This window comes from Coffea eugenioides, chromosome 6, assembly GCF_003713205.1.
Source record: "Coffea eugenioides isolate CCC68of chromosome 6, Ceug_1.0, whole genome shotgun sequence".
NCBI classification, from domain to species: domain Eukaryota; kingdom Viridiplantae; phylum Streptophyta; class Magnoliopsida; order Gentianales; family Rubiaceae; genus Coffea; species Coffea eugenioides.
In genome coordinates, this window is record NC_040040.1 from 19,287,674 (window position 1) to 19,314,030 (window position 26,357).

At 36.7% G+C, this 26,357-nt stretch overlaps 3 protein-coding genes across 6 annotated transcripts; 2 read left to right on the top strand and 1 right to left on the bottom strand.

Moving 5' to 3' along the window:
- Positions 1 to 5,453: 5,453 nt before the first annotated feature.
- On the top strand, positions 5,454 to 11,190 carry LOC113772998. 3 transcript variants are annotated; one of them, XM_027317515.1, is made up of 7 exons: positions 5,454 to 5,524; positions 6,326 to 6,463; positions 6,542 to 6,738; positions 6,875 to 6,982; positions 7,086 to 9,169; positions 9,426 to 9,498; positions 10,888 to 11,190. In XM_027317515.1, the coding sequence occupies exons 2-7, from the start codon at positions 6,367 to 6,369 to the stop codon at positions 11,035 to 11,037; spliced, it is 2,709 nt and encodes a 902-aa protein (XP_027173316.1). In that variant the 5' UTR covers positions 5,454 to 5,524; positions 6,326 to 6,366; the 3' UTR covers positions 11,038 to 11,190. The 3 variants fall into 3 exon arrangements, with proteins under 3 accessions (XP_027173316.1, XP_027173317.1, XP_027173318.1); XM_027317516.1 differs by having other exon boundaries at positions 5,466 to 5,524; positions 6,318 to 6,463; XM_027317517.1 differs by lacking the exon at positions 5,454 to 5,524 and having other exon boundaries at positions 6,392 to 6,463; positions 6,597 to 6,738.
- A 2,223-nt stretch (positions 11,191 to 13,413) lies between these two features.
- Positions 13,414 to 14,385, top strand: LOC113776535 (dehydration-responsive element-binding protein 2F). The gene has a single exon (XM_027321721.1). It carries the CDS (start codon positions 13,448 to 13,450, stop codon positions 14,306 to 14,308), a length of 861 nt encoding a protein of 286 aa, XP_027177522.1. The 5' UTR covers positions 13,414 to 13,447; the 3' UTR covers positions 14,309 to 14,385.
- Positions 14,386 to 15,159: 774 nt separating this feature from the next.
- Positions 15,160 to 25,832, bottom strand: LOC113772875 (DNA-binding protein SMUBP-2). Of its 2 annotated transcripts, none has more exons than XM_027317370.1 (15): positions 25,604 to 25,832; positions 24,637 to 24,741; positions 24,473 to 24,541; positions 23,829 to 23,918; positions 23,637 to 23,720; positions 23,051 to 23,215; positions 21,094 to 21,281; positions 20,201 to 20,273; positions 19,336 to 19,389; positions 18,215 to 18,472; positions 16,766 to 16,972; positions 16,540 to 16,643; positions 15,889 to 16,033; positions 15,659 to 15,793; positions 15,160 to 15,561 (listed from the first exon to the last, which is right to left on the bottom strand). In XM_027317370.1, exons 1-15 carry the CDS (start codon positions 25,721 to 25,723, stop codon positions 15,385 to 15,387), a joined length of 1,974 nt encoding a protein of 657 aa, XP_027173171.1. In that variant the 5' UTR covers positions 25,724 to 25,832; the 3' UTR covers positions 15,160 to 15,384. The 2 variants fall into 2 exon arrangements, with proteins under 2 accessions (XP_027173171.1, XP_027173172.1); XM_027317371.1 differs by having other exon boundaries at positions 24,637 to 24,763; positions 25,604 to 25,618.
- Positions 25,833 to 26,357: the final 525 nt, after the last annotated feature.

Genomic DNA, 26,357 nt, shown 5'->3' on the forward strand with positions numbered 1-26,357 from the left:
GCTTCAGATGCCAGTTATGCAAGTGGAACGGGAAACGTCTGCGTTACAAGGACTAGTGGTTAATCCACATTACATAAAAAAATGACTATAAGACTGTGTTCGAAATTGACAGATGTGATGTTTCTTCCCACTACTTTGGACGGCCATGATTTGGCCTCAAAATTTTGTGCGGCTCAGATCACGTCTGGTAACTCAATTTTCACGTCAAGTGTGGAGTCCACAAAAATTTGTTCTAAAGTTACGTCGTGTGCAAAGAAAGTTACACCGTGTGCAATTGATGTTACTCACAGTGCAAAATGCACACAACCCGCACAAACGGTTGCACCCGTTTGTGCCCCTTGTCCCTTTTTTATCGTTGCCAATTGAAAATGATGCTGTGTTACCATTGAAACAAAAGGAAAGTACAACAGTAAGATAATAGAATCAAGCACCTAAGTTGTTCTTAATTAGAGCATTTAATCGACATGACTTTCGACAAAAGAAGAAAAACAAAGCATTTAATTCAGGACAAACTCCACTTTGTGCTGTGAAACTTTACATCATAAACTTGTATCAATTTTTCACGTTACATCATAAACTTTAATTTTAGACAGTTTACAGTCTAATATCTTAATTTTGAACATTTTACACCATAAATTTTCAAGTTTATCTTATTTAAGTTTAGTCAATGACAACTTTTGCAAAACTAATGGCAAAGAGGATCCAACAGATCAGTGATAATGTGCCGAAAGTAATCAAATGATGCCAAAATATCATGACAAAAAAAATATACATTATTATTAATTTATATCATCTTTTATTTCGTTAATTTTGCTAACAATATTAGTAATTGAGATCATATAAATACATGATGATGTGCTAAAAATGGTCAAAAATGTGACAGCCCCACCTCCCCCTAAGGCGAACCAGAGGGTTCGGCGGGCCGCCTGCCCATCTCTCGCCGGGACTCAGTCGCTCACTACAGTTCTCAAACAGATTACAAGATAAATCTCAAATATTACATTAAATTCTCCACTAATTACATATCCAAAAGCGAAGCGTCCACGCTTCCGCTGCGCCACTCTGATCCATGATCCAATTATTATACAAGAGGAATTCCACAACAATAAAATCACAACAAGCCTTCCTTCGCCACGAGCCCTGTGGAGGGGAATAAAATATTTTTGGGGTGAGCTAGAAACTCAGCGAGTAACCGGTAAAATCAGTAATCAAATCGGTTTAACAATAGTTCATTTCAATGATGTCATAAATCAAATGATAAGTCCAGAAACAATTACAACATTTACAAAACATTAAATATGGAGTATCAATAATTCAAGAAACATGTACAATGGAAAGCGATAGTAACATTCATGAAAAGGATACGTTCGTTCTCCTGCCATTTCCTTTTTTTTTCCATTTGAAATTGCATTTTTTCATTCAACCTTTCCCGGACATCGTCCAGGCTCCACCAACCTCCACCAACCTACAAAGGTAATACTTGAGTATACCAAACGTTCACCCAGGTCCCTAATCGCCCGACCGAGTCCGCTTCTGGCTCGAGACGACCGGTAACAAGGGGCAATGGCCAGTTCAGCCCAAAAGGCTTACATTCATGCGCAAGTAGCATTTAATCATTAATCATGAAAATTTCACATTTATTTAGGTCGAGTGCGATAAAGTACACACTCGCCCAGAAAACTTATTTTAACAATCATTGAAAGCACTTAACACATTATCAATCCATAATAACAAGCCAATAAGTCAAGGAAATATATCAAACAAGGAACACTCTCATATAAGCACGCATGATATGCACGAAAACAGTTCAAAAGTAACTTTGGAAACAGTTCAAAAGTAAATAATGCAAGAAACGTTTCACAAATACTTTGGAAATAGTTTAGGGTCACTTACCTCCACTGCTTAGAAATCATCCAGCATATAACATTGCCTTGCTCAAATCCAAGTCTTAGATCACAAAATCAATGCAAACAAATCCCTTCAAAGTTCGGACAGCACTTCCCCTGAATTTACTAACTTTTCCAGCCATCATTGCTTCATTATTTCCTCATTCCAACCCAAAGGCACACACACAACAACAAGTTCATCCAATAGCCATTCGGCAAGCTCCAAGTAGTACTAGTACAAGTCAAGCTAGGGAAAAGTCCGGAAATGAAAGTTAAACTCAAAACCAGAAAAATAGGTTTTGACGTCATTTTGCGATAATGGTACCAAAGGCGCTACGATTGTCGGATGAAGGTGAAAGACCCACCGTTTCGAAGCTAAGAGACAGGGCTACAATATTACAGAAGGTCACTCAACCCATTTTCGAGTGTAACCAATTCAAAAATGCAAGATACCATACCAGAATCACAAAAACAGATTCACAGAACGCATTCTAGCGGAAACATCATAAAGCAGGCTATCCAAGTCCAAATCCAGAAATTCCAAAACCGGCTGAAAGCTAAGAAACTGGGTTAAATTTCATCATAAGACCTCAACAACCAATTCGGAAGCAATTCCAGCCAAAAAAACCAATTACAGGCGCAATTCTTACATTCGGGTAAAACCAGAACAGCAATAGTAATTTCGAATTTTCTCATTCTACGCTACTCCGATTGACCTGAAATTTTGTAAGCACCTCTAAAATGTCATTCCCTAAAACTTTCATGTTTTAATACAAGGCCAATTCGGTCTCTAACTAGGAGCTATAAATTCGGGCAGAATGTATTCATCATAACCCTAACTTTCCAAAATTTCTTCCAAAACAGAAATTGGTTGCAATTATCCACTTTTTCCACCTTCTAGAATCATTATATACCATTTCCAATCATCATAGATAGCCACACAATCATGCTCATATTAAAACAGAAAAATCCCCAATAATTATAAAACTTCACCAATTCAACCAAAAATCAAGATATAATCCATAAAAATGCATCTTATACCACCACCAATCATGAATTGAACATCATTAGAGGAAGGAGAGGGGTCCTTCACAACTCACCTTAGCAATACTAGAGATAGAGCAACTAGTCACCTTAACTTTCCAAACAACTTCACAACCAAGCTCAACTCCACCAAACTAAGAGGTTTTATGGAGTAAATTCAAGTTTAATCGGTTGGAATTGAAGATTGAGTGAGATGAGAAGCTAGAAAGTTGAGAGATTTTTCTTCTTTTCCTTTGAGAGAGAGCCGGCCATGAAGCATAGAAATAGGATGATTTTTGGGTCAAAATTGAGTATTAGTAAAGGTAAGAAATAATGGTCAAAGTCCAAGATTAAATCACAAGGTGACACTTGTCACCTTTTTGGTTTAAAACTTATCTTTTTGTCTCTCCATTACAAATATCTTAACACCTTGTAAAATAATATCACTTAATACAAAATTCCAACAAGTTGTCAAAAATATAATGCATTTACCGCACTAGCGGGTCCCACGTCCAAAATACGCTCTTAATTTCTCAAAAACTAACCGATACTAGATACTAGAAAAATCATTTTAAAACTATCTTTGCTCATAAACTTTATCTGGGGAATTTTTCTAATAAAGAAAATGTAGAAAAGGCGGGCGATTAAATAAAATAAACCCTAGAAAATTAGAAAATTTTCGGGTTCTCACACTCATTCTTTTCGGGGCGTCACAAAAAAAGTCAAGGGATCGTAGTTGGAATAAAACGACACGCTGTCATTAATTTTTACCACCCTTTATCTCATTAATTTTGCGAACATAATCATTGATTAGATTTAAATAGAATAGACTTCAGAGTTTAGGGTGCAAAATATCCAAAATTAAGAGTTTAAGGTGCAAAGTGTCCAAATTTGAAATTTAGGATACAAAATGAGAAAGTGATATAAGTTTAGAGGCGTAAAGTGAAATTAATCCTTTAATTCATGAATCAAACGCTAAAAACCAGCTTCTCAATTTGCCCCTTCTTGTATCTCTTGCTTTTGGTTGAATGCGTGTATTTTGCTGCATAAGAGCAATGATTCTTCGACTCTTTAATAAGAGATCAGATGTAAAATAACAAGCATAACCACATTTGCATACCAAAAAACGAATTTCAATTTCAAATTTGCATTTTGCATTCAGTTTAATTAATTTTTGGTCTGGGCTCAGGGCAGTAGGCTGATCTGCAAAGGGAGTTGAAGCAAATAAAGAGATAGGTGTGGTATTTGCGCCTTCTGCTGATGGAATTGTCAAATAAACTGTGAACTGCAAATTAATTTTTGTGGTGTCAACTCAAAGACTATAGAACAATAATCATACAATTCAATATGAGTGTAACGAACCTAAATGGGATAATAGCCATTCTTTCTTAAGTTTGAAATTAGATGGATGCATGTAAATGATCATTAGTCACAATCTTAAGTACGTAGCAAAATATGTTGTGTTTGTGTAGGTTATTAACGTAGTGTATATATTGATTATTATGGTGCCCTTATCTGTTCTCCTAGTACATAAATTATATATGGTACAATTAAAACTAGTCATTGTGGAGGCTTTGTATCTTCAACCAAAACTGAATGCTCCTGATCAAGCCCAAGATCTCTATATGATTTTGAGGAGTCTAATACTTCACTTTTTTTTTTGCAACAAGCTCAAATGGTCATGTTGCTTTTTAGCCCTTCAAACGAATCAAATCGGGTTTCGATTTATACAAACTAAATTCAACTTAAATACATCCGACGGAAACTCAAACTCGAGCTCAATATAACAGTTAATGTCGAATTCGAATTTGAACTCAAACTCTAGTTTGAGGCTAAATGGGTTTGAAAAAGTATAAATACCAACTCTAAAAAATAGAAGAAGAAAATTATTAGGTTGACGAGTCTTAAAACCATCACCTCAATACTAGAGCTCGGCTAGAATATTTAAATGAATTACTCGAGTAAAACCAAAAGAGTGTATTAGTTCACCCCTTTTTTTTCATTTAAAGGTTATGAAACTTAGGAGTTATTTTCTTTATGAAAGCATTTATACAACATTAAATGTACACTTTGTTCTCCATGTAAGATAATAATTTGTTCTCCATGTAAGATAATGTTATTGTTTTATTTTTATTTAGTTCTTTTGGGGGCAAGGAATTGGTTGATATAGAGTCCAACTCAAATTTTAGAGATGTTTATGCAGTTTTGAATCATTTCAAGCGTTAGAATCATATGCACTCCCCATTTTATAGATGCTTATTTTCTTATTTTATTATATTTTTTTCAAAACTATTTTATACAGACTTGCAATTCCCTGACAATTCAAATTTTTACCAAAAAATAAAAAATTATCAGTAAACATTTTTTTGTTGACTTTTAGTCACATAACTGAAAAATGACACCAATTCTAGTGACTCAAATGCAAATTCCCAAAACTATTTTTATTTTTTATTTTTTTTATTTCTTCACAAATTCCAGATTTCCCACTTATTTTTCGAGCGCTAGACCCTGAGCGCCTTCAAATAGAAATACACTTCACTTCCGTCTGAGAACGTTCCCGGCCAAGCCATAATCCCATTTGCTTCCAAAACCTTCAAAGTCTAATTATTTCTCCGGTAATTATCTCAGTTTGAGTTTCGGGCTAATCGTTTTTTTTTGTTTAGTGATCAAATAATGTATACTGTTCTACATGCTTGTAGGGTTAGTTGATGGACTAAAGCTGCTTTAAAATTTCGATTTCCTCATAACTTGGCTTTGCTGCGGAGCTAATAACGCGCGATTAAGATTTTCTCTTGTTTTTTTTCCCTCTTAGGGTTTTGAAAATGTACAAAAAAAAGGGAAATTAGTTGAAAATGCTTGGTGTTTAGGTGATGAATGCATGCTTTTTTTTTTTTAAGTTACAAATTTTGATAAATTTGTTGTGATGTTTGAGTCACTGATGACTTTCTGTTGCTGATTACTTTGGAGGTTTGTTTTTCCATTTTTTTCCTGCTAAAATGTGCAATTTGGTTTTTTTAATTTTTGAGTGCTGCCACTCTCTGCTATTATGCTTTTTCCCCTTATTCTGATTTTTTTGGGGGTATAATTTTGACTGAACAAAATGTATTACGGTAATTTAATTGGCTTTTCCCTTGCAAAATATGTGAAAGAGGGCAGACAAGCTCAAAAAATATGTGTTTAGTTAATGGAGCTTTTGTAAGTAAAGTCCCGTCCTTGGTTCGGGAACTTTTTTTGGCCCCCGGGTGATGTCCAGTTATCTGGCTTGTTATTTGAGCTGCTGCAATTGAATTTACCATGTCATCTGATTTTCTGTTTGTATATGTTTTCGAACTAAACCAAGAGAGTGTTTTTCTGTAATTTAATTTGTAATGCAATGACACTTCCGTAACGAATTACTAACTGGAATAGATGGTCAGGAAGTATATGTATGGTTCTTGAAGCTTTGTGACGGTCGTTTATGGCTTCCGAGATTCCTGTACCGTCAACCGTGGCTTGGAGTTGGGTTATTGAAGCGCTATCCAGATCCAAGCAAGCAGATACGTCCCTTTTAATAGGTGCGAATAAGTTCACCTTGAATTTTTTTCAATCATAATTATTTGTGTTAGAGCTTTGTTGGCACTTGTGCGATTCAGATATAATTAAAAAGGCTCCAGAGGTTTCTGATGATGAACTGGGGAAGAATTGCAGAGAAGTCGTGTCGCTGAGAATCTTAGAGAGTTTGATTGTTAAGGGGAATCAAAACAAGAACAAGGATGCTGCTACAGTTGGTCAAAAACTTGAATTGGATCCGTCAAACAATTGTGAAGATGTTCTTCGACAAATATCAGAGGTGTCCTGCTTTCTACTTATAATCTGTTTTTGACTTTTTTAATCTTACTTTTGGAGGCATAGAATGTTGTTACAAACCTTTCTCATTGATGCATACAGATGCCCGAATCTCTAACTTGTGCTTAATTGTATTTAAGATGTCTGCGATGGATCTCACTGCAGTTGCACCAGAGATGTTGAATGGGGATGTTCAGTCCTTTATTGTGCACAAAAGAGCTTCTTTACCCAAGCCTGCTTTGCAAAAGGTGAACCAGCATAGGTTGATCTCTGTAGAACTAAGAAAACTTTTTGTATAGATGTTCTCTGCTCCTTCTTAATCTAGAATTGTCGGGATATTTTGACAAACAGCTTAAGGATGCCATTCTTGAAGGCAGCCATTCTATTCTTTCATCCTTAAAGGAAAGAAGTGGATTAACAGTTACAACTCAGTGTAATGATGATATATCGGTAAATGGTGGCAACTCCAATGTCCTTGCACAGAGACTTGAAGATTGCAGCATAAATAACAAAGTCACTTTGCCATATGGAAACGCGGGTTCTCCCACTCATGATAACATGGATGACGAATCACAGGAAAACTTGCCTGATACAAATCTTTTACCTGCTAAGAGGAAAACAGCTGCTATGAGAAGTGAAATTGTGGAGATACAAACCGATGGGGACCAAACCACATTGGATGATTGTTGTACTTCCCATGTGCAAGCCACCAAGAAATTTAAGCAGAATGCCAATTTCACTGAAGACACTGTAGTCCAGAATGCAATAGCTCCAACCACCCATGGACCTTCAACAACTTTATCTGAAGGAGTTGTTAGATATATTGAAAAAGAAGGTTGTAATTCGAAAAAAGAAGTCCAATGTGGGTCTTCCACCCCTCAAAATGTGGATGATGATTTAGAAGGAAATTTTCCTGAGAGTAATTCATTACCAGCTAAGAGGAATAGGACAGCAATTGCTGCTGAAAATTCAGAAGGGAAAACCTTGAAAGACCAAATCCCATTAGGTGATGGTTGTGATATCCGTGGGGAAGTTGTTAAGAAGTTTAAGCAGGATGGGAATTCTATGATGGACGACATTGATGAGGATACTGTAGCTTCACCCGTGCATGGGCTAATGAAATTTTCATCTGAAGGAACTGTCAAACACATTGAAAAAGAAGGTTGCAATTTGGAAACAGAAGTTCAAGTTGGAGGCGTTGAGTCAAATGGATCTCCTCATGGTGATGATGATCAGCATTATCAATTAAAAAGGATTGCACAGAGTAGTCATGCATTTCATCAAGATCATTTAGTTTGTGATCTGCAGGTTCCTCATGATGATGCTAAAGTGGCTGAATTGCATGCAGAGTTAGATGGCCAAAACAATAGTGTTGATGAAACCAATGGACACGATCAAGGTTTTGAGCTGCAGACAGAAAATGCTACATCTTTGGCGATGGGAGTAATGGAGAGAAATAATAGCCCAGAGAATCCTGTGCAGAATTTTGAGGGTAATTTTCAGCTAAGTTTCGGTGGTTCTGGATCCAAGGATGATATGCAGCACAATCCTGATTTTGATATGACTAGTGACAGTGATGACTATCGTGACGAGAGGATGGATATTGCCATGAAAAAGGATGCTCTCTTGAGCTCTCAGTGCACAAATAGTCAAGATTCCTTTGCAACACAGGCAAAGTATTGTGTGAAGTGTAACAAAGAAGGGCAATTACTGGTTTGTAGCTCCGACACCTGCCAGTTAGCAGTTCATTCCAGCTGCTTGCCTTCTGCTGCCCATTTTGATGGAAAAGGAAAATTCTACTGCCCTTTTTGTGCATATTCTCGTGCAATCTCGGAGTACATGCAAGTTAAGAGGAAGGCCTCATTTGCAAGGAAAGACTTAGCTTCCTTTATTGGTGTGCAAACTGTATGTCAACAAAAGAAGGCCACCATGAAATTGGGGAGAGAAAGTCGAAATGAGTTGCAAAAGAATGAAGGTAATAACAGTGAAGACTTTGTGAACAAGGTTTCTGATTCTCATTGTGGGGTTAAAATGGGTAACAAGCATCAATCAGAGCCTCCATTGTCATGTTCTAGTGATCATTCTCATTCTGGAGAAAAGGTTGTGTCTCCAAGTGATGGAATGCCCAATACCTTGGTGAGCGGAAACTTGGAAAGGAAATACATGGAGCCACAGTGCCAATTGCTTGGAGTGCAAGTTGAGCAGCCAGTTGTTGCTCATCCTGTACATGGATCTGATGTTGATTGCAAAGAAGCTCACATGGCTGATAGGAATGAGGGGAATGCTGGAGCCGAAGGCAAGAAAGTTTCAGAAATTCCAGAGTCAGCTTTACCTCAGGAACCTGTCTGTGGACCAATTAGTGAAAGCTCTGAAGAAGACAATGAGAAATCTGTGAGAAGTTACTCCATAAGATTGCGAAGGCCCATCAAGAACTAGTAAGTATTCTTCTTTAATGCACGAGCTTGCTTAAGTTCGCTTTATTGCTGATAGACAACTCTCATCTTTCTTCTTATTTACAGCATCGACTAGTGCTCTCAGTCAGTGCTGAAGCATTATGAGTTTCACTTCCCCTTCCTCGTCCACCTTTTCTCTTGTTCTCCACTGTCTATTTTATTACCAGAAAGCTTCATATAGAATATGGATGTCCATTGATTATTATTGACTTGTGTAAGAAATCTGTATATTTGACAGTACTTATCCAGCGATTCCTCAACTCAGGCGGAAAATTCTCCCATGGACAAAAGCAGAGGAAGAGAAGTTAAAGGTACAAACTACTTCCCGAGTAGTAAAGATGAAAGACATCATGCCAATCTCCTTTTCCCCTCTGGCGTCTACAACTGGGTCTTGTCAGTTCAAAATTGTTTGACATGTTTTAACTTACATGCCTCCTTTGCTTTATTTTCTAATCAAAATATACCTTCTAAGCTTTCCCATTTACTCATCAGAGGATCTTTTACAGCTTATCAAACCTAGTACGTATTTCATCTGGAATTCTCAAAACAATATGAAAAATAGGATGGAACGTGAGACATTCAGAATTAAGAGTAGTAAAAGATCGGCGCTTCCTCATTTTTGGGATTATTGGAAAGCTGTCATCTTCAAGGTTGGATTTGAAAAGTTGGATGAAAGGAAAAATCCTATAAGTAGGTCTTTTCCTTGAAAGGGTCAGACTATGTGGAGATGTTTAAAATAACATCCTCTAAAATTTAAGCTTTTGGATAAATAAGAAAATGTTGAAAATCACCTGTGCATTTCTTTTTCCAGCTTTGCTGAATGGACCTTTGGGCTGGCTACTTATCCAATTTGTTTGTTTGGATGGGATTTTACAATGGAAAATTCTCAAATTATAACATGATTTACAGTGACCATGAATCTACCTGCTACATGATTGAATGCTCTTTTCATACTTTTCCTTTTGATCAGTACTTTCTGTCTTTAGTTTCTTGTAAGTCCTGAATCTGAATCTTTGATTATCTTGCTAAAGACAGATGAGCTGTGTTGTGAGCAATCCCCGGGGAACTTGTTATCGCAAACCATGATGTTTTGTTTTTTAATTACCATACTGCTGTATTAGATATTTAAAGTTGAGCCTGAAGACCTGTACTTAACGTGCTATAGCATCTTAACTTAAAAATGGAATTAAATAATCTTTATCCAAGCCACAATGAAAAGTACATTTATTTTTAAGATTTCAAAGGCAGAAATTTTTTTTCCAAGGCTGAAATCATTAATGACATTGGAAAGGTTAAAATTATGAACATGGATCTCTACTGTTACAAAGTAGATTAAGAAGATTTGGCCCATGCTTAAAAACTTTTTCCTTCTACAAACTCTTAGAATATTGCCACGAGCAAATACATCTTGTGGCAATATTCTAAGAGTCAGTGGAAGACCTTTTAACCTTCTTTTTAATGTAAGAATGGAATAAAATAGTTCTTGTCCAAGCCAGGATGAAAAGTATGTTGATTTTTGAGATTTGAAAGGCGGAAATCATTAATTATATTGGAAAATGTTAAAATTATCAGCATGGACTGCTGCTGTTATAAAGTTAATTAAGCAGATTTGGCCGTGCTTAATCTTGAACTTCCTTCACTGAATCTGACAATATTGCCACTAGATGTATTTGTTATAAATGTTGCTTTTACTGCTGCAGGAGGGGGTGCAGACGCTTTCTAGTCCGCACGATCGAAGTATTCCATGGAAGCAGATTTTGGAATTTGGAGGTGATGTTTTCCAGAGAGGTCGCACCACAATCGACCTCAAGGATAAGTGGAGAAATATTTGTAAGGGAGGTCCAAGATGAAAATGATGCATCTTGTTATTCTCGGTAAATTTTTGTGGATATAATCTTTTGAGACTCTGGCTGTGTATGTTCATAGTATCTTGTATCTTGGACCTCTAAACTTTGTTGTTTCCTTTTTTGTATATTTATGGTTCTTGGTCTCATTTTCACTCATCTGAAACGTACTAAGGAAAGTGCATCTGCTACACCTGTTGGTTTTAACAAGTTTTCTATTCCTTGGCCTCTCTTGCGGATCAATAGGATAACACGCCTTCCATCCTGCTTGCTTGGATGATGGAATGTTTATCAGATAGAATTGAATAACAAAAATGCCCATGTTTATGGATTTAAAGAACCTGTGCCCAGGGGTGTAAACAAATTGTAGCTGCTCGGGCTAAACTCCACTTGAGCTGGACATTCACCTAAGTTTGACCTGAACTTGAGCAAACTGGATTATCTGACATGCTTGAGCTCGGGCTTACATGCGGGTGATGTTCGCAAGTTTGTTGAGGTTAATCACGGATTATATAAACATATTTCTTTTTTATTTTACCTGTTCTTCGTTTGTGTTTGTTTGGTTATATCATATTTCTCTTGAATTGTCAGGGTATATCTCTTCTTTCTGGCTATTAACGGTGATCGACTATCAAGATGTGTGTCAGAACTCAGACTCTTGCTGTTTTCTGTTCCCTTGAGACTCGTATTTTCTTAGGGATCCTTGGCTTGATAACATCGAAACAAGGAATCATGCCCGTGCCCTATTTTATAACCATCACATGCAGAAGCTTAAATATTTTTGTCATTGATGAATTCAATTGTGCCCTATATTTTTCTTTGAACGTGCTAGGTTTAGTCTTGGGCTCCAATTTGCCATGCATAGTATGCATGTGGATATGCATATTCCACAGGAATGATAAAGGCGACGGGGAAGCCTCGGGTTTCAAGTTGTGAATGTCAGGAAAACATGTGATAATTGGGATCTCTCGTGATTGCCAAAAATATTTAGAGGTGGCTGTCTTCTGACTCTTCTTAATAGCTTTCTTCCAAGTTATTCAATTTCTTTCAATAACACCCCACTCTTCATCTCATGGCACTTCTATGAAGACCCGCTTATTTTATGCTATTTTTTTTAAAATTTATTTTCTATCATTCTCTCTCTTTAAAAGAAGAAAACAAAAAACCTTAGTGTATTAGTAGCCCGTTTGAGTGCTTCTTCAGGAATGTAAGTTGGTTGTGATGTGCGAAATAATATGTGGCTTGCATTTACCATAGCATTAAACTCAAACCAAAGGGCAAGTGAGGTGATTCTTCCGGTTCAACCGGTCTGACCAATCCCGATCGAATGAGCTCCAAAGTCCAAAACCCCTAAAATATAAAAGGAAACGGAACAAATAGCCAGTGTAAAAATTCAAGCGGAAGAGCAATACAGAGTTTTTATCAGCTATACATGCTCTTGGAAACTGGATTAAATCGTCCTAGTTCTCTGGCATTGGAGCATTGAAGTCCATACAAATTTTGTCACAAAGGTTTCAAACCAGGTCTTGAATTTGGTCTTAAAAGAAGTAAAAACAGAGAAAATGCCCTCCTTGTGTGTGTTTTTTTTAACACCCTCTGGCCACGGTCTAAAGGGCTTAAGCCCTCTTCACAGAGGGATTATGGGATAATAAAGTTGGCTCTTAAGTCATCTCAAACCTCGTATTACATGCATAAATGCTTTATTGAGTTGTAACCAAAGCGTCTATTAAAAATTTTTTGGCAGAATCAGGTTTGATTATTGTTACCTTATCAATCATCTGTAGAAATTTCGTTGTATATATATAATTGTTTTTCCTTTCTTTTCATCTTGAACCACAATGACCAAATGTTTAATTCTTCTAAGTTATTCGACGGTTGCCAGTATGATACTGTAGGAAAATGACAAAAATCTGGTAAAGATTATTCTTGTGAAAAACCTTGGATTCTTTCACTTGAAGCAGTTCATAGTCATACGCACTATTTTTGGCCATAATGACATGCACGAGCCCTCAACAGGACTTTCACATGCAGCATTCTTCACACTTATCATGCATGCAGTACGTGCACCAAGTCTGTAGGACTGATGGATGCAGTGTTTGAATTTTCAGAAATCAAGAATTCAAACAAAACTATGGAACAGTTTCCACCAAAACTGATGGAGAATACACAACCAGAGAACGAGGGATATATGTGATTGTACGCTGTTCAGTGTATGAAGAGTGTACACTACTCACGACTTAGCCCCAACGGTCACATGAGCTTCAAAACTTTCTCCAAACGTGATACCATTTAAACCGAACTGCACTGAGACACACTATACATATCCCGCGCCTAGCACTCTCATCATCCATTCTCACTTCAACACTAAGCAAAACCACTCACACTTAGCTTCCCTAGTTGCTTCAAAATCTATAGCATGGATGGTTACCGAAAGACTACGTTAAAGCCATGGAAGAAAGGCCCTGCAAGAGGAAAAGGAGGGCCTCAGAATGCTATGTGCGAGTATCGAGGAGTTCGACAAAGGACTTGGGGGAAATGGGTGGCGGAAATCAGGGAGCCAAAGAAAAGAACAAGACTGTGGCTGGGGTCTTTTGCCACGGCGGAAGAGGCTGCCATGGCATATGATGAAGCTGCGAGAAGGTTATACGGGCCAGATGCTTACGTCAATCTTCCCCACCTGAGATCAAACTTCAACCCTTTGAACAAATCACAGAAGTTCAAATGGTTCCCTTCCAATAGCCTCGTCTCGATGTTTCCTAGTACCGGTTTGCTAAATCTGAATGCCCAACCTAGTGTACATGTTATTCACCAAAGACTCCAAGAACTCAAGGAAACAGGATTATTATGTCAAACATCTTCAGCAAGCACATCATCTAGCAATCCCAAGAGCGACGTAGAATATGTGGATGATCATCCCCATGTTGAAAGTCTTGAAGGAAAAAATAATGACGAAGTGGAGCACCCTTGGGAAAACAAGTCACTAAACCAAGAAGAAAAGCCTCAGATTGATCTAAATGAATTCCTTCAGCAACTAGGAATACTTAAAAAAGAGGACCAGCCTGATGTAAGTGAAGTACCCTCAAACTTCATTGATAAAGATTTCTCACCAAAAGACGATGACGTATTCACCAACCTTCCTGAAAATATTTTCAACTGGGAAACGCCAAGTGAACTACCTGGAATTGAAGACAATCAGCTAGTGGAAAATAGTAGGTTTCATGTCGACAATGATAATGATGACGATCCCAGTTTTCCTCCATCCATTTGGAACTTCTGAAGTAGCCAGCAGAGGACATATTAGCTCCCAATAGTAAAGACCATCCAAGAATACACTTATACCTATATGTTTATAGCTCCGCAGCAGATCTCCTGAGAAAAGGAAGGTTTGGGACCCCGGGGGAGGGAGGGGGGGGGTGAAGGCACTTGAGAGAGAGAGATCATGTACTTTTTCGCCAAATACTAGATAAGTGTAATCACAGGAGTAGAAGAGGAGCAAGATATTAGGTGCTAACTAGTGGCAGGCAAGCACGCGATCATATTCCTTGCTATTCAGTAATAGGTTATTAACACTCGAACCCATATCTGTCACATTTTTGTACTCAAAAGAACTTTTCACATTAAATACCCATTTATGCTTCATCTTTGCAGTTGACCATTGGTGGTCCATAAAACCTAGGAAAGCCAAGTAACATAGTCTACAACTGATCCGAGAAATTGAAATCAAAGAATCAAAGAATATCCATAAAGCGTCCAAGCAGCAGCAGATAAGTGTCAAGTTAAATGCGCACGAAAATAAAACAATAATACATGCATCGGTGCCCAACATTTATGATTCAGTAAAAGGAAGAAATATAAACATCAGCCAAAACATACCTATGGGATACTTGACTTTCTCACAAAATTATGCAAGTTTTCAAGTAACCCTAAAGGACATGAAAGTTACACTCCAAAGGTTTAACCACATTCATAATTCATTACCACAGACTCGCACAATATTTATCATTAAAATAGCTTGATTGAATTCTCGAGGATCTGATGCCGTTGAACTATCACTCTGTGATGGTGATAGTCTCATGCTCTAATACTAGGAAGACAAGAATCATAACTGATCAACATACACAAAGAGAAGGCGTACAACCAGCCAATATGACAAAAGAAGAGATTCATCATAAATTCCTTTAATAAAGTTACTTTTGCTTTCTGCTGATTGTTAAATTAATCTCAAGTCATAGCTGATCTGCAGCAAGCCACCATGTGATTTTCTTACAAAGTATTATGGCATTAATGCCGCCTATAAATATGGAACTATATTTCTCACATCAACCAAGGGAAATTCTCATGGAACTTTTTCACTTATTCATTTCCGTACTCTGAAGCACTTAAATATTCACCATGTTCTTCAAAGTATTCAATCATCCGCTTCAAAAATTTGTCACTACTTACTGTTTCAGTGTCACAGACGAGACAACATTGTCTCCTTGCCCGTGTCACCGCAACATTCATTCTTCGCCGGTCACTTAGAAATCCCACCTAAAAAAAGTTCTCTACATTATAATCTTTTTGCAAATTGAAATACTGGCCGCTCAAATGGCAAGGGCAAACAAGATGATGAAGATAACAAGACTACCTCTTTCTTTGAGTTTGACCGAACCATTGAAATGATGATGGCTTCTTTTTCTCGACCCTGGAAGCCATCAACAGTAGAGATCTCCATATCTTTTAGTTTGTCGTGATTGCATTTCAACATCTTCAAGAAGACAACCTGTGAAAAGAAGCAAGACCATTAGGACCATATACAATGGAATCATATCAGCCTTAAGTCATCAGGAACTGTATCTTATGGAACATAAGTAATACCTGTGCTGCATAAGGTGTAATAATACCAATATCTGAAGCTTGAACCCCACTCTGAACAAGTCTTCTTGCATGGGCTATGGAAATCTCAGCTTCACCCTCATTTAATGTGCTATCTTCCTCATCCTTCTTTTCTTCCATGTCACAACTGTATCACAGTGCATTAAAATTTCTAAACATTAAAAACCAGCAATATAACTAATTCCAGAGCTATGGAACTGGAAGCGAAAGCTTTGCATGAGAAAAATATTAGCAACTCTGTCAAAACTTCTTAGAACTTGCTTGTCCCTGTATGGTAGTGGAGTGAACTTTGTTGTTCTTCCTTGATCACTTTTCGGAGCCCAACATTAATTTGTATAACACTTAAAAGTAAATAAAACTTTGTGAAAAGGGTGCACCAGGATGCTTAATCCTTAAGCAGGATACAATTTGGGGCTTTTAGTTATGAAGGGCATTTGTACTGGCTTGTGTACAAAATGTACATTTTTCTTTGGGTAAAATGAAGAGACAAATGATACTCCTACACTTTTCAGCTTCTACATCTATGAAGAAACTAAAACTCAATAAAAGTCGTTTTTGGACCATCTTCTTAGCAATTATTACAAAAATTCCATGAAACATGCAACCTAACAGATAGCACCAATAGCACCATACCCAGCTATGTCTATGATAAGAAGGGTTGACTCGGTTGTAGGTGTCTTATTCACACTATCAAGATCATATAGCATATGTGCAGCAACGCTTGGGTGGGCTTTAATCTGTAATAAAGAAGAAAACAACATCAGCATAATGGATCACTTTTTGTCAACTTTTCCATAAGCAAGCATCGCCTTATAGGAAAACAATTGCATTACTAATGCACCAGATATAATTTCAGCACCTTACTGTCATAAAGCTCTTGAGATGACCAGTTCATAATAAGTTCATGCATGCGGTACTGGACAGTGAGCATGGACATGACTTCATTTCCATATAATCCAGCAAGTCGTTCAAAAAGTGTTCTCCCTAGTCCTTTCTTCTCGGCATCGACACTTTGAATGGTTGGAGGAAGCTGGAGATGATCACCTGCAAGAATACACCTTGACCCCTGCAATATCAAAAATTGTTCTCAGAGCTGCCTGCCACAAGTAGTCCATCATATTGAATCCCTATTTTTTCATGATGTAAAACAATTATTTCATACATAATGTAATATAGAAAAGCAAATTAACCAAAACACACCAACCACCAAAGCCACAATACCCACCAAAGAAAAAGAAAAAGATGGGGCAAACAGAGAAGAAAAGCAAAACAGTTGATAGCTGCAACATGTCTCTATAATATATGAAAAAAGCACATCACAAAGAAATATCACCTTTGCATGGCTGGATCTGAGCCAATTGAGCAAAACTTAGTACATCTAAAACCACTGCACTCTAGTCTGTGACCTCAAAAGCCAAAAAAATCATAACATTGATGCAAGCAGGACTACAAAAAGTAAGGCTTTGACAACAGACTCACTTCAACTCAAAGACTTCCTAAAGCTTCTGAGCTGCCTCCATCAAAAGATCCCCCATTGACCCAGTTTCAAGTATGTGAAAAGAACATAGCTGAAATGCACTTCCCACATTCCCTAATTACATTCCCTAATTATAGCTTTAACTACATGCTGGCCTTTGGATCTCTCTTTCCGCATAGTAACATCAGGGACATTTTCTTCCCACATGCAAAGGTTATTCCTTTTAGAAAAACAAAGTCATCACCTACCAGTGCAGCATCTCAGTCCAGCTTATTTTAATTGTCAAATGTAATTATTTTCTTCTTGCATCTGACATAAATTGCACATGTTGGTTACTTTCAAGAATAATCAGAATCCCTTCTGAGAACAAGTCAAATCAAGACATCATTATTTCCCTCTAAATCTTCTTGGGTCAATTACAGGCATTCACCACCACTATGATCTGCTTATATTCTAACTTTCTATATCAACCATCCTAAACTCAAGACCTCATGAAGAACTGTAAATAAATCTCCATATACAGATGCAAGGAAATTTAGGATTTTTTTTCATTTTTCAAAATTCATATAACGTATAGCTATACTTGCTTCAGTCTTGTCCTTAGATAATCCTTCTGAGTGCTTATAACAGCAAAAGCAATGAACCTTAATAAAGTAAATCGAACAATACTACTAATTAGGACTTCATCAGTAAAAACAACAGAGACATGGAAAAAAAATACAGACATGAAAAGACAGCTTCCTGTCTAAGTTTACCACAACAAATATGCAGTTTAAATACATAAGCTTGTGGACATGCAATTCGCGTTTTGTGTCCATTTTCTAAAATTACCTTCAGCAAAGCAATCCAACACGCTATTTCAAGTGCCTGAGCAGCTTCATCAATGATAACCAAATCAAATGAAGTACCATCCAATTTTTTAGACAATGAGCCAGTCAAGGTCGTCAACACCACATCAGCATTTTTAATTACATCTGTCACAGCAAGCTGCTGCCTTTTGCGTTCTTCTTTCGAAAGAGCCTTGAGCTCCCTCTTAATATCCCTTTTTGTGTTTCTATCCTTGGCTTTTAACAGTTTCCCATTCAGGGCCTATAGAATTCCATATTCGAGAAAAAATTAAAAAGTAGATAAATGAAGGAAGAAGAGGAAAACAATGAACAGAAAATCCAAAATGTAAAAATCATATGCATAATCAAATTACAAATGACTATATCAAGAATACATCTTTTCATGATAAAACTTGACGAAGAACAAAAAGATATCTTCGTACCAAAAGGTTTCAAATTCACTTGAATTTGCAAAGATGCCTTAGTATTGTAAATAGATACAGCGAGGAACAAACTGTCGCACAACCATCAACATCACAAAAACACTAAAAGGAAAAATTCAATGACTGAGAACCCATCAGAGCTGCAAGTGTACAGCTGGAATATAAAAATTTGTAAATTTGCAATCTGATTGATTTTTTCCCAATAAGAACAACTTTATAAGAAATGCAAAATTCATATTAAACTCAATCAGCAATTTCGCTTTACTGACCCTCCAAGCAAACAGCATCGCTGTAGCTATTGAGGCATATGAATTCAGCTTACAAGGGGTGGTATGGGATCTGGAGTCTGGGAACACTTAAACCATTTGATCAAGTTTGCTACCATTAAGTTCAGTTTTGCTACAACACCAGCAGCTCCAGATTAGTTGTCCTCCATTTCCAAATGCGATTTCTATGCCATGTATGGCCATGCCTAAGGGGCTAGTGTAGCTTTACTTTGCTTTCTACAGCTAGATTCCCAATGTTCAACCAAAAATCACACTCCAAGATACTGGATGAGCCCAATTTCAAGCATAGAAAAGATCAACCTCTTAGCAACTTTGAAATGGTTCCCATCAATGCAATCTCTTTTATCAGGGGTGGAATAAGTTAACTGGCAACTATCATAATTAGAACATCTTACCTTCATCTCCTTGCGGATGTCATTTGCAAGAGCACTATTATCCCCACGAAGAACCTGCATGTAAACATTGAATCAGAACTAGGAGTAGGACCTTCCTACACTATATATTGCAAACCAATGAGAATTAGTATTGGTAAGCCTCAATAGAAGGAAAATGTCAACATCAATCCTAGAGTGATTATAATTACAAACCGCAAGCAAAAGTAAACAAAGAAAACCTCTGCAAATTCTTGTTGAAAGATTAGTGTATAAATCAGTCATATTGCAGAAAGAGTGACTGATTAATCATAATTTTGACCCACTAACTGAGAGTACATCAAAAAAAAAAAAAATCCTTCCTCTCTATTATCTACATAAGATGAAGTGGGAATGAACATGGTACTATAGCTGGTGAAAGATCCAACAAGTATCAATGCACTAAAGCCACAACTATGGCTCCACATGCTTGGCCATTGAAAGAACATTTAGCAATAAGAACATGCTTGGCCCATTGGAAAGAAAATTTAGCACTAAGAACATGCTTGGCCCATTAAAAGGAACATTTAGCACAAAGTGTGGGGTGTGTTAAAGTTTACTAATCAGTAAATTGTCTTTTTCTCCATCTTAAGTTATTAGATGAAGTAGTAATTCATGGAGATGCTTAGCAGTATAAGATCAAATTTTTTTTTAAACAATAGTAAGCTACATGGAAAATGCAACATCTAGAGACAATAACAACTAAAGAAGCAGCAACAAAAAAAATTACAAATGCTTCAAATCTATGGTAACTGCATGTTCTCATAACCAGAACCTTTAACCTACAGGAGAATCAACTAAAGATGTCCCATGGTCCACCAATTGTCCGGGAACACAAAGGTAAAGGTACCTGTGCGTCTAGAGCACTCTCTAATACTTGTGGAAGTAAACGTGCCGGGTGCCCAAATCTTACCAACTTTACCCTGATCAACAGATGGAAGTAGAGAGTTATTTTGTTGGTTTGATAAAACTTACAAAAAATAAATAAATAAATGAACAGATAAATGAATTTTCTGGAATGTTAAACCAATACAACAAGTTTCAACTTGATTATGCAATAAGGGTAAAGTGCATAACAAGAAACTTAAGATGGGAAAAAGACTTTCAGATGTCCTCCTCCTCGAGGGGAGAAAGGAGTGGATGAAATATCCTGAACATATTTAACTATACAACAATTCAACTTCCATGTGCAATCATCTTACTTTCCCAACCCTGTTTATGTCCTCCCCTTTGACCAAGCACGTAAAGATGGATTAACTATACATCTGTAAAGGTATCATAGAGTACGCTTCTACTTGTGATTTTCACGAAACTATACCTTAGTTACCATCATTCAAGCACTTTGAAATTAAAAATCTATGAGACTACTCATAATCATGAAAGGCGTTTTGCAAAATTTGGTAACTAGCAATCTTTAACTCCTGATAGTGGACAACAGATTGTTAGACATATATAGAAAGATAAACAAGTAACTTCTCACTTTACAGAAGGCTACCTAAACAATAAAATTGAAAATTAAACTTTTTTCTGTATTGAAAAGTTACTTTATCTTATTCACAGAGCGTCTAATGATCTATATATATGTGTGTGTGGGTGTGTGTAAAACATTCTTAGTTGAAAGTATAGCAAACCAATTTGGACCGGTTTACTTGAAGATGGAAGTACATTTACAGAAACAAAGTATCATCTACAATATATCTCCCTCACAAGGGACCAGTTCGTATATGGAGCACAAAAAGGTACCTATGAGGGACTAGTCGCTCAACAATGTTATCCACAGCAATGTTTGAAGCAGCACAAGCAAGAATCTTTGATCCACGTTTCACTTCTTGTAAGATAATTTCCACCACTGTAGTAGTTTTCCCTGTACCAGGAGGTCCATGCAACAAGAAAAGGTCCTTGGATGAAAGAGCCTTTGAAATGGCAGCTTTCTTAGAAGAGGGGAAAAGGAGAGAGGAACACACTTCAGTCTGTAGATGACACAAATTATAATAACAAGAGTAACTGAGGCTCCCATGTCCACTGTCTAGGGATACATGCCTCAACATATATTAAGATTATAATGGGGCAGAATATGTTAATCCTCCAGTTGCATGTATCAGAAAGACAAAAAAGTGATCAAAGAACTAAATGCAACTTCATGTGCTACAGATACAGATATGGATACAAACAAATGTGGAAAGCTGAGCAAGAGTTCTCAGCAAATTATTCAACAAGAAAGGTTGGTTCGAGTCTGGTCTCAAGTATAGTGCTTGTAGAAGTGTTTAGAGAAATTTTAGAAGCACTTCTTTTATTATTTAATTGGTCAAAAGCAGTCCATGGTCAAGCTCAAAGTTGCAATCTTTTAGCTTACATGGCACTACATCAAGAAGCACCAACCTTTCTTATTACTAAATCCTTCTTGACAAGCACTCAAGTTCTGAAGGTAATGAGCATGGTACCATGCCCATTTCCCCTGGATGCAGCAAAATATTCCAAATTTGTGCATCTAAAACCAAAACAGACAATTACTCTCCATGAACAGCTTTGTACATTCCTAGAAATACAATTTACAGATAGCTAATAACTCAATCCAAAAGTCCTAACTGTATAAAGCAGATTCTACAGCAGCAAAAACATATTTGATCAACTTCATGACAGAAACATGGCATATAATCCAAAACCCAATTTGGACAAACAATTTTCCCCAATCTAACTATGAGATCAATTTTCTATTGTGCAAGAACAAGCACATATATTGATTCATATCCAAAAAATAATCTTCCATGACCATCTCTCAGTCTATCACCCTCATATGTAGATCTCGACAATTGTCAAATAGACATTCACAGGACAAAGAAGACAGAAAAATATAAACCTCCTTGAGCGGATATATACTAAATTGACACTAGAAAACAAGAAACTCTAAGCTTGCTTCTGAAGCTTAGTAACCATGATCTACCATTGCAATCAAGTTCAAAGAAAGGTGGTAAGCAATGCTTAGTTGCTGTTTAAGGTCCATCTCTGCCTCTCACCCAAAGCACATCAAAAACAATGGAAACAGGAACCAGAAGATGCCAAGATTTAAAATCCACTATTACTACATGAAATCACTAGAAACATATTGCTGGTGTTGGCGGTTTAGAAAACTTTCATTTCAAATGTCAAAAAGATTTGAAAAGAAAGAGATTCCTATTGTGATTTATTAACATTGACAGCTTACAAACAGCCAAAATCCCCTGTTTGACACTAATCTCTACAAGCTATAAGAGATTTCGAGTTTCTTCTACAGTCAGACACAGGGAAGGGGGGAAGAAAATGAAAAAGCATCAGCTTAAGCGACATTCGTTTAGCAAAGTTTGGGCTGAATCATTGCAAGGTAGCATTGAAGACTAAAAGATAATACCCTGATATAGTAGCTAGGCAACGAAACAAACACTAGCTGTATAAGATGCTCCAGAAACTTTAACAGGAAAAAGTAAATCAAACATATTATCGTAGTGGAATACAAAACAGACAACATTTTTGGCTAGAAGCAACAAGGCTGATGCAGAAATATGCTTCCATGAATTCAATTTCCTTGAAACTTCAGGAGTTTCTGAGGACTACTGTGACCAGAATAGAACAAGTAAAAACAATATGTCTAACTTAAAAACGTAAAGCATCCAAATGGAAGAAGTGCACGAATGTCCAACTAATAAAAGAAGGTTATCTTCTTAACCTGAGAATGATCAAGGTTAGCATTATAAGGGGTGATTTTGGCATCCTTTTTTGCTATCATAGGTGGCCTCTCTCCAAACAATACAGGAACCAAGTCAGCAGCAGGGCCCTTTTGCACTCCTTTACTCAATTGTACTAATGTGTCTTTCATCCGCCGATATGTAACCTACCAAAATCCGTAACTGCACTTGTAAAGAACTCCCTAATTTGAGGAATAAGTATGTAACCTGTTCCTCATTCGGGTAACTTGAGATAGCATAATTCTGATGACTTATCATTGACAGTTCATCAAGGTAAAAACCTCAGAAAACATGCTTATATAGCAGTCTCAATATTCAAAATCGTTAAATTTATTATCAAATTGACTTGAAATCTAAAAGCTTAATCTCAAGCAGAATAATGAAAACTCTTAACAAATATACAAGATAGAAAGAATAAAAGAATCAGAGTTCTGTCACTGTGATTTTGTTGCAGCATCATTGGAAAGGAAAAGGGGAAAGTGTAATTGAAATTTTTAGGAAGATTTTCTATTTCTTTTTTTTTTTAATTCTTAAAGTCTATGAAAAAAAAATCATTATTGAGTGCACCTCATTTGCCACTTTCTCTAGGCGTAGAGGACTATTTAAACCATCTTCAGGTATGTCATCAAAAGCCACCGTAATAGATGAATCCTGATCAGATCAAAATCATCATCAAAAGCGAATAGTGCCACTAATTAAAGAAACTACTACACGTCAAGTGCACAGCCAGAAATTAGACAAGTTCCACGTCTAAAGTACCTTAAGTCTGTAAACAACACCCTGTCCAAGGGAAGGAGAGCCGGGGTCAGCCTTGTTTGGCTTCAAAATCACAACATCATGGGGGCCAAACTGCAAGGTGAAGTAATTGTCACCAACTGAAGAACAGATTTTAAAAAATCAAGAGAAATCAAAACTTTGAGCATGAAAGAAATTTGTTTGCTACAGCACTGTGAGTCATCCAAAGAACCATTTCAATACCATATCAATTTGTAGCATACCAGAAGGCGCGTAATCAATGTAAATTCTCAAAAATTCCAAAGTTAAATGGAACAGAAGCGCTCAGGAAGATAGAATAGTGTACTGGCTGTCTATATGACACACAAGCAAATAAAAAACCAATATCCAGAACTAGTATGACCTCCTCAAGCATGTACAAAACTAGTTATTTTCGATTTTTTGTTCTAGTTCAAAGCACATATTTTCATAGAAAACAGAAAAACACATACAGCAGTAACTAGTATGCAAGAAAATCAATGACATAATCAATTTGAGAAGGTTAACCACATGTTTCTTCCACCTTAAATTTAGCAGGTTCGCTTGCATAGTGCAAATGAAGAAGGCAAGAATTGCTTTATATCCCACAATATATCATTATAAGAAAGATTCCATATACAATGACTCACTTTGTGAGCAGGAAGAACATCCCCTTTATTGGACTGCAACTCCAGAAGAGTCTTGCCCATTAGCCCTGTCTACAATCAAATGCAACATTCATACCATGTTTTATAGCACAAAATCCTGTCTTACTCAACACATGATCTTCACTGCATGGGGAAAGAAGTACTACCTGAACATCTACGCACTTCAAATTAAGAATAGTGGATCCCTTCTTCTGAGAAGTCTCCAAATTCCTTGTTGCACCAGAGCTCATTGATGCAGATATCTCAGCTTCCTTAAACAATAACATATCATCACTGTAAATAAAGTGAACATGCCGCAGTCGGATCCAGATATATTTGAACAATAATAGCAAATATATGCATTTACATGTGGAATGCGCGTCTCATAAGAAATACACAACATCCTAATTGCATGTTGCAGGATTAGAGAAACTAAGTCTTGGACTGAACAATACAGAGAAACAATCAGAACTAGCCTATACCGGAGAAAATGGTTACTTTCTAGTGTTAACATGCATTGTCATTATGGGGATTTTGAACAAGACGACCTTTATCGTTTAAATTTTTTAATTTTGCATTTATCAAAAAAGTATGGCAGTACATTCATTTAGAATTTCTACCCTGATTATCTGCAAATAAAGTACATCCTCAATCATCAAAAAAAACAAAAAAGTAACCTCTTTTTGTACCTTTTACCGACAAAGAGAGCTTAGGCTAGAAAAATCAAGTGGCTTTGATCATGTTTGAGGCCTATTAGCCACACTCTGCCTATATCAACGTTTAATAAAGACAGTTAAGAGTACAGTAGGAAGCCTATCAGACAATATAGTTCAATTCATCAACATTTCCTAATTGTTTTTATCAATAAGGACAAAAGGGAATTCTTTAATTGTTTCAATAGCTAATCCAGTGTATACTTCAACTATTGTTTCAGCGTTCAATCGCAACCAAATGCTAAAAATGAACACCCCCCCCCCCCCCCCCCGCGGCGCCCCCCAAACAACACAAAAAAATCTTGCAATAAAACTACAATCAAATAGAACCAAATCAAATGATCCAAAAAAAGGAAAAAACTTCGAAGCCAAAAATGGGATTCCGGAAGGACTGAAGCTAAAAAAAGATAGTCACTGAAACCTTTTCCATATCGATTAAAGGGGTCATAATGGAGACGAATTGCTCCAGAGTTATATTAGCAGCAGCTTTCTTCTTCTCATTATTGCTCTTTTCTCCTCCTCCTCTTCCTACTTTCTCCATTGATTTGATTACTGCTTTTCCCACTCTTCTCTAAAGGACGTAACGACGTTCTCTGGGTTTTAGCAGGCTTTTGGATTTCTTTCTCTTTTTTTCTTTTGAAGGATTTCTTTCTTTTTTCGAAACTTTTTTTCTTTTGCTTGATTTTGCCACTTCGGTGAGACCAAAGTGCCCCTCGAAATCGAATATAGCAAGGTGGGGTAGGACTTAGGACTAGCAGATTGTATTTTGTGGCAAGAAAGAATCCAAATCTATTTGGAAAATTTTTCTATAATATATTGTATCACTTTTTTTAATATAATATAATACACGTGAAGCAAAAGCACAATTAAAAAGATTAAATATTAGTTAAAAACGCGCTTGTGATGCAATAGATTTGCTTCTTCAAATAACTCTTAACTCGTGATTTTCTAATTTAGAGAAGATTATGACAAAGAATTAATTTTTGCCCTTATTTATATTATTTTTCAAGACATGCCTTTTAACATGTATGAACCAACAAAGTATACAGCCAACATATGACAAATAATGTATATATTACCATTTTTTTTTCGAAAACGATTAGAAATATTTCATTGATTATAATGTAGAAGGATACAAGTATGCACATATCTATACAAGTGTCACATACCACTCA